At 53.4% G+C, this 11,484-nt stretch overlaps 1 protein-coding gene across 2 annotated transcripts in view; it reads right to left on the bottom strand.

The window, feature by feature from the left end:
* The window catches only part of RIMS4 (regulating synaptic membrane exocytosis 4), a 51,373-nt gene extending 41,190 nt beyond the window's left edge, over positions 1-10,183 (bottom strand). Inside the window, exon 1 of one of the 2 annotated variants that reach the window (XM_012657912.1) lies at positions 10,029-10,183. In XM_012657912.1, the coding sequence (XP_012513366.1) occupies positions 10,029-10,125 (97 nt within the window). In that variant the 5' untranslated portion in view covers positions 10,126-10,183. The remainder of the gene's footprint in view (positions 1-10,028) is intronic. The other variant, XM_012657911.1, reaches the window with a different exon arrangement.
* Positions 10,184-11,484: the final 1,301 nt, after the last annotated feature.

Here is an 11,484-nt window from a genome sequence, read left to right as displayed (position 1 = left end):
GTAGTTTGAAAGACCATGATGGTGGTTTGTGGGAGACGGACTGGGAAGCTGAGGTGGGAGGGACACATTCCTTGGGGTCCTTTGGTGCTGTTTGGCTTTTTTGCCATGAACCTATGTGACCATCAGTAACGGCAGCACGAGGGTCATGAGAACTGATAACAGTGTTTGTGCCAGGGATGGGGCAGGAGGATCAGAAGACAGGGGTGCCCAGGACACTTCCCGCCAGATATTTCTCATGTATTTACAATGTTGTAGCAGCTTCATAGATTACCTAATCCAAAAAACACTTACTTTAAAAATTACTCAATGGCCAATCAACCAAAGATCAGCTAGAGAGAAACGTGGGCAGAAGGGGACACTCTGGGGATGAAAGATGACCATATAGGGGCTATAGCAGAGCGTGCGAAAACAGAGGAGATGGGGTGCCTGGACAAGTGTCCTCCCTTCTCTGGGAGACTGTGGTTGTATCTGAACCACGCCCACCAGACTCTCACTCTATAGCTGGGGATACTGAGGCCCAAAGAGATTGAAGGGCAGTGGCTGTAGGAGACACAGATTGAGCAACTCAGTGGAGTCCTCCTCTCTCAACACCTAACGCAGCCTCTCGGGCTCCATCGTGCACACGCTAAACCCCACATACACTGACCACAGCCTAAAGCCCCGACCCCAGCAGTGTGCTCCCCCACTCACGCCCTTCCTCTACCCGGGCGTGTGCAGACTGCATTTTCAGCAAGCCCACAACAGGAAAGGCAGCAGCTTCCGTTTCTCGGATATGTGCTGTGCATACATTATCTCAAATTCTCACAAGGTGTCTCTCCTCTCCGTTTTGCAAAGGACAGAGGCCCAGATTGGTTACATATCAAGTCAAGACACACAGCTCGTAAGGGGCAGAGATGCAAACCTATGTCTTTGGGCCTCCAAAGTCCGTTCGTTTTTGCTATCCCAAGCCACCCCTCTCAGATGGCATGTCCCATCACTTTAGGATAAGTCCCACCTGGAAAGTATTAAGTGCCTTAGTCTTCAGATTGTGAGTTTTATGGGGCTGGGTGAGAATCTCATCACATCATAACGTCTATCCCCCACCTCCAACCTGAGCTAGAGCCCAACCTTCCCCAGAAAACCACCAGCGACCCTTCCTTAGAAATGTCTAAATACATTGACTCGGTAAACTCCCTTGGTAGCATTTCCCAGCATTTGCCCCTTTACACCAATGATTCCTTTGATTTACTTCTTCCCAGTAGAGGCCTGTCCTCAAATGAACCTCCTGGTTTTAACACATAGCCCTGCCTTTCCCCAGTGCAGAAAAGGGTAATCCTAGCACTCAGGGAGGCCGAGGCGGGTGGATCGCTCAAGGTCGGAAGTTCGAGACCAGCCTGAGCAAGAGCGAGACCCCCCGTCTCTACTAAAAAGTAGAAGGAAATGATCTGGACAACTAAAAATATATATAGAGAGAAAAAATTAGCCGGGCATGGTGGTGCATGCCTGTAGTCCCAGGTACTCAGGAGGCTGAGGCAGAAGGATTGCTTGAGCCCAGGAGTTTGAGGTTGCTGTGAGCTAGGCTGACGCCACGGCACTCACTCTAGCCCGGGCAACAAAGCGAGACTCTGTCTCAACAAAAAAAAAAAAAAGAAGGTAGACCTGAATCCTTGGAATTCTCAGAGCTGTCTGCGTCCAATGTTCCACGAAATGATATTATGGCCTGATGCATTATTCGTTTTGACTCATTTATCATTTATACAGATGACTTCCTAGAGGATTTATGGGGTCCTGCACATTAAACCCAGTACAAAAGCAGGCAGCCGCTGAGACTCATTTAGATCAGAGACCATGTGATGGAAACAGGAGGGCCTGAAGACTATATCCAGGACTGAATGTGGTACCCAATGTCCCAGCATCTAAGACACAGGGAGCCAGGAGACAGCCACATTGACAAGACCCCTTCATTTCTCTCCAGTGTCTTCCTTTAACCCAGTGGTTCTCAAAGTAGCGCCCCCAGATCAGCATCATCTGGGAACTTGTTAGGAATGAGATTCTCAAGTCCCACCACAAACTAAATGAGAAACTCTGGGGTGGGGGAGTGGGCAGCAGTCTATGTTTTAACAAGCCCTCTGGATGATTCTCAGGCACACTCAAGTTTGGCAGCCCTGCCCTAACCCATTAAAACTGACAACAACCACAACAACTGCAGCAGCTACCATGGACTGAGCACTTACTGTGTACCAAGCATGAAACACATAATCATGGGTCCTCATAATGGAGGACACCTTAATCCCACATGTCCAGCTCTGGGCAAGGTGCATTCTGTGTATTATGTCATTTCTTCCTCACAATAACTCTTTAAAGTATTTGCTATTATTATGCCCCATTTTACAGATGAGGGCATTGAAGCCCAAGATCACATAATTTAGAAGTGGCAGAGACAGGATGAAAATTCAGGTCTGTCAGATTCCAAAGCCATGTTCTTTCTGTCCCACCAGGGAAGGTCCACAGAATCTCTCACACCTGTCAGCCTGAGAGGCGAGCAAGCTGGGTCAGGCAGGGTGGGCAGAAAGAGCCCGGCCCCGACTCCACAGTACCTTCCAGCTACGCTGTGAAAGGAAGCCACGTTACACATTTAAAGGCACAGCCATCTGTGCCTACAGAACATAAAAGACGGGGACGTGGGAGACACGAGTTCTTGCCCTCTCTCTGGCTTTACCCAGCCGGGGGCCCTGTCTTTTCCTTCTTTGGACCTCAGTTTCCCCACTGGATAATTCTTATCATCACCTACAAGGCTGAGATGATCTGCCCCCTGCTTACTTCTCTGATCTTGTCTCCCCACCCCCGCTCTCTCTAACTGCACTGGTCTGCTTTCTGTTCCCTAAAACCCAAACTCACGCTGACCTCAGGGCCTTTGCACAGCTGTTCCCTCTGCCTGGAACACTCTCCATCCTCACATTCCCATTGCTGGCTCTTTGTCATTTAGGCTTCAACTCGATGTCACCTCCTTAGTAAGCCTCCCCTGACTGCCTTACTTAATGCTGTTGCCTATGCCATCACCGTTTTATTTTCAGTTCACTTAACACAATCTGAAATTATTTTTTAATTGGTCACCTATTTATTGTGTCTTCCTAACCCCAGAACATAACTCCATGACAGCAGAAACCACGTCTGACTTGTTCCCTGATATATCCCTAGCACCCAGAATGCTGTTTAATGTAGAGCAGCTGATGAAATATTAGTTGAATGAATAAATACCAGAAAAGAAAACCTGGACTCAGAGGCCAGGGCTCTAGATCCCTAGCATATGTCCTTGGCAAGCCACTTTGCCTCTTTGGGCCTCAGTTTCCTTCCTTGCCTAACAAGGAAAATGGACTAGATGCTCTCGAAGGGTCCTTCCAAGACTGCCAGTCTTGGAAAGCCAGGCCTGGAACCAGCCCAGTTGGTCCATCCAGAGGAGGCAGCTGGCCAGGGTCCCAGCAGCAGCTGCCCTCTCCCCACCTCCACCCACGTCCCTGCCCAGCCGTACAGTCATCTCACTCCCCCATCGCAGAAACTGTTAATGAAGTGCGCACTGCTAAATGCAGTTACAATTACGGGGGCTAAGAATAAGGCGCTGACATCAGCCTCCTCAGTTTCCGAGTGAATCAGAAGGGGAGGGGGGAGGAAGGAGAAAAGGGGAGGGGGGATGGCGCTCTGGAGCTGTCAAGTGGAAATAGCACAGCGTTAAATATAATCCAGCACTGGCCTACATCAGTCTGGAGAGGCAGGTGATAGCTTGGTCCCCAGGGCCAGGGCAGACAACTGGATTCTTCAAGGAGGCCAAGCAGCCACAGCAGCTGCTGACCCACTGTGATGGGGACCATCCAGGAACTGATGGTCAGGAAGGCACTCCACCCAGCTGGTGTGGGCTACAGTGGGGTGGTAGACCCTGGTGTGGTACATCGCACCCCAGTCTTGTCACCAGCTGTATCGACAGCATAAGGACAGCCCCTGGAGCTTACATAGCCCTTTCCCACCCGGGATCTCACTTCATGCCCAGAGGTAGAAGACAGCATAGAGTCAAACACACCTGGGCTTGAATCCTCACGCAACCTGGGAAAGTCATTAAACTGCTCCAAGCTGCCTTGCTTTTCTCATCTGCAAAATGGGTACATCTGCAACAGTAGCTACCCCTTCAGGTTGCTACAGGATTCAGTGAGATCATGGGAAGTGCTGAGCATGGCCAAGCAAGCCCCTCAGTCATTTCATTTTTATAATCCTGAGAGATGCTCAGATAAAAATAATTAATCCTTCTTTTCCAGGTGAGGCTCAGGAAGGTTAAGGGACTTGCTTGAGGCCACAAAACCAGAGTGGAGTCAAATCCAAGCCCAGTTACCTTTCCACTACAAAAAGACAGTGGAATTGCTGTGGACCCCTGGGGGGCAGGAGGATGGATTACAGTGGGGGAGATGTTGCACCCTTTTGCATACATTCTCCCAAAGTGGCGCCTATCCAACAATGTCTAAAAGATATGCTGAAGTGATGGTTGTTAAAGCCATAATGAAAAGACAGAGAGAAGGCAACGTGAAGAAAGGCCCTGAGACAGGCTGGGGGTGAAAGCTTCTTTACGTTCTCATTCACGCTCTCCCCACACTCAGCCTTCAGCTGGAACTGGCTCTGCCTCAGCAATCCGGCTGAGTGGGGAGGGAGGCAGAGCCTCACCCTCAACGGGAAACAAGGTGGATGAGCCCCTCCTTCTCCCCTCCCACTAAAGAACCAGGTGGGCCTCTGGCAGCTGCAAACCAAGGAAGCTGGAGCCAGGAGTCTGGGTGCTTGGGGATGGGGTGGGGGATGCGTAGGGGAGAGAGAATTTAAGGAAAGAGCTCTAATAGCATCAGAGCAGATCTGCAGCCCGGATCCGTATAATGGGGGAAGGGGTGAACCTTCATGCACCTGATTTTTCTGAGATAATTCTTTCAGGATAATTTGATTAAAATAAAGTGGTTTGGGTCCACACTCTTACCCCAGTCCTCAGCCTGAGCTATGGAACACTGATTCAATTCTCTACCATGATTCAGTTATCCAAATCTAGACGAATTCTGCTCAGCTCCCAAAACATAAAGAAGATCATAGTGCTCATTGGTAAACCGGGGAGGGAGGAGGGAAGAAGGGGGATAGGAAGTGGCCTGTCCTTGGGGTGCAGGTGGGAGTGGAAGCTTCAAAGCTTCAACCTCATTCCTTCAAGTGATCACGAAGGATATTCTAAGGCCTCTCCCCTCACGTACCCAGCCAGCCTGGGTAGGGCTGAAGGATTCTGTTCCCACCATCTCGGGGGAGAGGGGTAGGACAGCAGGACATTTTGTTTCCCAGAAAAAGCTCAGGTCAAATTTCAAGGACAAAAGTTAGCGCTTGGCCTGGGAAAGAAAATTCTGCCAAAGGAATAAATGGAGGGGAAAGGAGGGGAAGGGAGAACTTCAGTGCAGTCATTCCAGGTCCCTGGGGGTGGGGACAGGAATTGGAACTCTGATTCCTCCCGCCAAGGATCTGTCTGGCAGGATATGGGTATCACTGCCCCACAACCCAGAAGCGCTCAGACCACTTCCTCCATTTCCCCTCTGTCCAACAATGAGGGGGGTTGTGGTACTAGCTTGTGGGTCCCATCCACCATGTCCCCCTGCCCCAGCCCACCAGATCTGGTCTGTGCGGAAGAGGGTGGTGGCACGAAGGGCTTTCCAGCCCAGAGATGTGGCCTGAACCGCTAGGAGAGGGACCGGTAGCCGGCTGGTGTTGCCATGGCAACTTCCTCCCTGCACTGGATCGAAGCTTCCATCCTATGGGCAAATCAGAGCTGGCTGCTCCAGCTTCTCCGCCCTTCTCCTGGGCGGGTGGGGGAAAACTGGACGCCAGAACCATTTCATCAGGCTCAGGAACACCACCCTCGATTCCAGACTCCGATGTAACAACCCCCTTTGGCACTGGCTGGAAACTGGAGATACCCCAGCTCCCCAGCTATGCCCCAAGGCGGCCTGGCAGGGCTGGGATTGCAGACGAGATTGGTGCAAATGAACCAGTCAGGAAGTGCAGGGAAACGGCAGCCAGGATGCTCCCCACCCGCATGTTTGGCATGCAAGTCCCCCAAATCCCCACCATTAAGCCACTTCGAAGAAGGAGGGCCCGGCTCCACCTTAATAACTATAACAATGCAATAAAATTACCCTATTGAAATTATAAAGCTAACATTTTGAAAATCAGCCTTCTCCCCTCCCCAAACCCACAGATTCTTTTTTATAGTCATGCGCAGAAACAACTCTTACTTGGTAATAAGACAGATCATAGCTAACATGTACTGAGAGCCTACCTCGTGCCAGGTACTACACTAAGCCCCTTGCACAGCACAAGTAGCATAATACTTGAAAGCGCTGATGCTTGAGTCAGACTGCCCAAGTTCAAATCCTAACTCCCTTACTTCCTGGCTGAGTGACCTTGAACGAATTACTAATGTCTGTGCCTCAGTTTTCTCATCTGAAAATAGGGATGTTAACAGGATGTTAGTTTTACAGGGTTGCTATGAGGAATGAGTTAAGATAATATATTTAGAGTGCCTAGGAATGTGTTAGCAGAAGGTAATCATTTTAAAAACATTCACCCTATGCAGTCCAGGTTATTATTTTCTTCCTCCTACCAGATGAGAAAACTAAGGTCACATGTCTAACTCCTCCCCACCCCAAACCTCCCCAATTACAAGTCCAATGCCAGCAAGGCTGAGCAACAGACACAAAAATGCCCCCAAGTGCATGGCTCTCTAAAGCCCCGGAATCCTTGTGAAAAGGGGCAAAAGAAGAATCATACAAAATCAGTTCAGAGCACACAAGGGAAAGTGCCCCTTGAGAGGAATTTCAGAAACCCGCAATGACCAGCATCCTGGGCCCGGGGGTGGCTAGAAAGGGTGGGAAGAAAGGGCAGCTTCCTTTGCCCACCCCAATGGCCAAGGATCTCAAGCCCAAAGCAGGACCCTGCTCTGCCCCAGTTAAGCTAATGAAAAACAGTCTCCTCCTCACACCGTTTCTCAGGAAACTAGCTGAAGGATGACACATAAGCCCTGAAGATGGCTCTGGCTCAATCTGGTGGATGAAAAAGATGCATTCGACATGAGTTGGAAGCAGCAACGAAGAGGAGGCTCCTAGATGAGCCAGAGGCCTGTCAAGGACACACTTGTGAGCCACTGGGGACAGACAGGCATTAAGAGGGCCGGGAGAGAAAGGGGGAAGAGGCAGGTGGAGCCCAGTCTGCTGACAGCCTCCTGCCGAAGGAGTCTCTGGCCAGTATCGGAGAGATCATTCCAACTGCTTTTAGAAATTAGTTCAGCATGGTGCTGTTCTAAAATAAAATAATAAATCCAAAAGGCTTCTTTTAGGAAAAAATTAATGACTTTAAGAACAAGAGAAATTAAAGCACTAAGACAACGTTCCCTACTTCCGACTCTCACCAGACATTCCTTAGTCTTCCGGAAATCAAAGTTCACTTCTCCCCTCCCCCTCCCAAACTCGAAGCATCCCTCAAGAAGAGCAGTGAGCAAAAGAAGCCCAAACCTAACTCTGGGCTGCCAGCCGCTCCCTGAGGCCTCCTCACCTGGGAACCATTTTCTACAGAGTGAGATCTGGCTTTTTTAAAAATCCTCTTTCAGAGGGAGGGCTACTGGTTTACTGGAAAGAAAACTGGAAACCTGATTTTAGTCTCAGCTCTGTGTCTGCCTCACTGGATAACCTTGGGTTATAGATACACATGTACACACACACCCCCCACCCAGGGCTTCAGTCGCACACATGCACCCAGGCTCACAGAAATACACACACCCTCCCATCCGATTGGTGTCAAAAAGGGGCTTGGACAAGACAATTTCTAGGTCCCTTCCAAGTGAAACACAAGAATTTCAAGAAATTCACTAGAAAAAAAAATGAGGTGGACCTTTACAAATATTGCTAATATTACATAAAGTTGTCTGTTCTGACTTAAGTGAAACCAGAGCAAGTCACCTGCAGCCTGCAGTAATCAAGCATCTGACCCACGACACGGAGCATCGCTTTGGAGAAAAACCAAACCGTCCCTGCCTCCCATACTCCTACAAACCCATGCTCCCTGCCTAGCCTGGCTCTTGGGACCCAAGTGGCCCCCTGAACTTCAAGAGAGTATCCAGCCATGACATGAAGGATGGGGCCAGCTCATTTAGGCTGCTAGGTGTCCTGTCCCAGCTCCCTCTCTGCAGCTGCTCCCTCCCCGAGACCCCTAGGTAGCCTGATTTCCTCTCTGATTTTGCTCCAGTTGAGGCCACTGTGTTAAGGACCCCCTCTCACCCCACTCCTCCTCACCTTGCCTCGTCCAGAGTAACAACACGACCTCCCTCAGCTACATCAAGGGGCAGGTGAATCCTGAGCCCAGTTATTTTTTCTGTAAAATGGTGATTCTGTAAAATGGCTCTCTAGCAACCATCTTTACCCCCACCCCCACCTCCAGGTCAACAGCGAGACATGTCTGTTAGGGGTCTGCCTCACTCACCCCCATTCATTCACTAGCCAACAAATTGCCTCAGGACAGCATTCTCTCCTCTTCCCCACCTGCCTCCCGCTGGAGCAGGACATGAGCACCCATCACCTATGGTTCCATCCCATGATAGAACCTAGATAGCCAAGTGGACCAGGCAAGGGTCCCCAAGGGCAGAAAGTCTAAACCTGGGTCCACGAACTCCCTAAAAGCGCAGGCTAACACACACACACACACACACACACACACACACACACACACACACACACACACACATGCTTTGGAAGAGAGAGTCCATATTTTCACGAGAGTTTTGAAAGTGGCCATGAAACCATTTTGCTCCTCCCCGCCACATACACTCCTCTCTGCTTTGTCCCCTCATTGAATTCAAATACTCTCAGATTTTCAACTCAAAAAACACTTTGAACTCCACCCTCACACCATATAGAGCCTTGTGTCTGAGGCAGCGTCATCCCCATTTCACAGATGAGGAAATCAAGGCTCTAGGGGTGGCATGACTTGCCCAAGGTCACAGCTAACAAACAGAGAATGAAGACTGGAACCTGCTTTGACTGCCAACCTGGCACACTGGGGAACTCTCACTCAAACCCTCTAGCTTCCCCACCTGTTGGATCCGCTCCCCTACCCCAGAACCAGATCCGGAACTCCCATGTTCCCTCTGCCTGGTCCCAGCTTCCCAAAGAGCAGGTTTCCCTACCCCTTCCCGCCCCTCGGGCTCTGGCTGAGCTTGCGCGCAGGCCCGGGAGGAGGAGGCTCCAGCCGATGAATGGTGGCTGGGTTCAGCCCACCCAGGAGGGCTACTCAAGGGACAAGAGCACCTGAGGTCAGGGGCACACCGGCCGGCGCGCAAGTGTAGAGTTGGCACCACCACCCTACACCTCCCCAGGAGGAGCGGGGAGGAAAGGCCATCACCTGGCCGGTTCCCCGCGATCCGCCCCGGTCGGATAAGAATCGGGAGTCCGGAGCCCCAGCCTGTGGGGGAAGGGGAGAAGAGACAAATGGGGGCGCTTAAGGCCTCGGGCGCCAGGCTGGGGTCTTGGGCAGAGAGCCTTTAGATGCAGCCAAGACAAAGATGGAGAGGTAAGGTCTGCGTGCCACCTCCAATGGCGGTGGGCGCGTCAGAGCCCCAGGGGTGAGGCGGCCAAGGCCCCGAGGTGTGAAGAGTAGGCACATATAGGAGACTCAGGGTGGGTGGCAGGTAGGATCCAGGGATGAGGCAGAGGGCATCCAGTAGGCGCAAGTGAGTAGGGAGGGCTGGGTCCAGGCGATCCAAAGGGCCCACCTGCGGATGATCTAGAGGTCCCTGGGGGAAGGCTAGAAGAGAGCGCATCCTAGAGACCCTGGGGTCCGTGGCTGGGGAAGGAGACCGTGGAGGCGCCTCCCCGAGCAGGGCTGGGGGTGGGGAGGAGAGACTGGCCATCTCTAAGGGCGCACAGGGTCGGGAAGGGGGCCTCTGGACCGGGATCCCAGGACACCCCCCGGGGTCGGGGGGCGGGCCGCGCGCTTACCCGCGTCCTCGTCGTCGAAGGAGTTCATGCACGGGAAGTAGATGGCAAGCGCCTCGAAGGAGGCGGACAGGCTTAGGCGGCTCTGTGAGCGCTCCATGCCCGCCCCGGCGCCCGGCGCCTCGGCCGCAGCAGCGGCGGCGGCGGGCGGCTTGGGCAGCTTGGCCGCCCCATTCTTGACGCGGAGTACGGCGCGCGGCGTGGTGGCGGCGGCCCGGAGCCGGGCCGGGGCTCTGCGGCGGGGCTGGCGGGCGCGGCGGGGCCGACAGGCAGGAGGCAGGCGGCGGGCGGCGGGCCGGGAGCTGGCGGCGCGCGGAGCCCGAGGCGCGCTGTGCTCCCGGCGGCGGCAGCGGTGGCGGCGGCGGCGGCGCAGCGCGCTCTGGCCCGCGGCGCCCCCCGCCGGCCGCGCGGGGCGGGCTCGGAGCGACAGGCCGCAGCCAATGGGCGCTGCCCGGGGGAGGGGGCGCCGCCGGCGGGGCGTGGGAGCCCGGAGGGCTCGGGCTGCGTCCCTTCCTCGCCGCCCCCAGCCGCGGCAGGTGTGAGCGCCCGGAGGGAGGTGCCGCGTGAGGCTGTCTGCGCCCCCGTCCGGGGCCGATAGCCCCCCGTCCCAGCCCTCACAGTCGCTCCGGATACAGGCGTCCAGTCCCCGACCCAGACAGGCCTCACCCAGCGACACAGGCGCGCTCAGAAGGAACGCACGCACAGGCCCGTCGGCACCCGGCCTCCCACAGAGACCCTCGGATTCACACATGCACCCACAGAGAAGCTCAAACAGGCACCCACACCTACACACGCACTCTGCAAGATGCACCGCAGGCACCCGGGCAGATACACCCACAGACTCCCTCCCTCCTAGACAGACAAATCCACGGACACACACAGACTCGCACAGAGACCCGCACAGAGACCCGCACAGGGAGATACACTGAAAACCACACCCTCAGACTCTCACACACACAGACTCAGGGTGACACGCAGGACACCCTTGGCACCCGGCCTCCCACATAAGGAGACCCTCATGTCCCACAAAAACCTACAGAAGTTCACACAGGCACACACACTTACTCACAGACAGCCTAGAATCCAGACACACAGACACTCGTAAACTCAGATGAACACACAATCCCAGACCAGCACACAGATTCCCAGTTCCTCCTCCTCCTATGACCCCTTCAGTACTGAGTATCAGACACTGACAGACACACTTCAGTGGCACACACACTCACACCAAGACAGGGCCACACAGACTCGGTCACTCGCAGTGATGGATACATTCTGATGCACTGACACCTTGGAACTCACACAGACACTGAGACACACTTGGGCCGGCTCACACTCACATATATCCACCCCCAGTGACCCACAGCCCTCAGACTCACACACAGACAGGCTCAGACACTCAGAACCCCCTGGAGAAACAGACGAGCATAATCGGAAACCCCTGCACCCCCTGGCCTTG

Source organism: Propithecus coquereli, unplaced genomic scaffold (genome assembly GCF_000956105.1).
Source record: "Propithecus coquereli isolate 6110/MARCELLA unplaced genomic scaffold, Pcoq_1.0 Scaffold566, whole genome shotgun sequence".
Taxonomy (NCBI): domain Eukaryota; kingdom Metazoa; phylum Chordata; class Mammalia; order Primates; family Indriidae; genus Propithecus; species Propithecus coquereli.
Note: the sequence above shows the minus strand (reverse complement) of the source record. Positions and strands in the feature narration are given on the sequence as shown.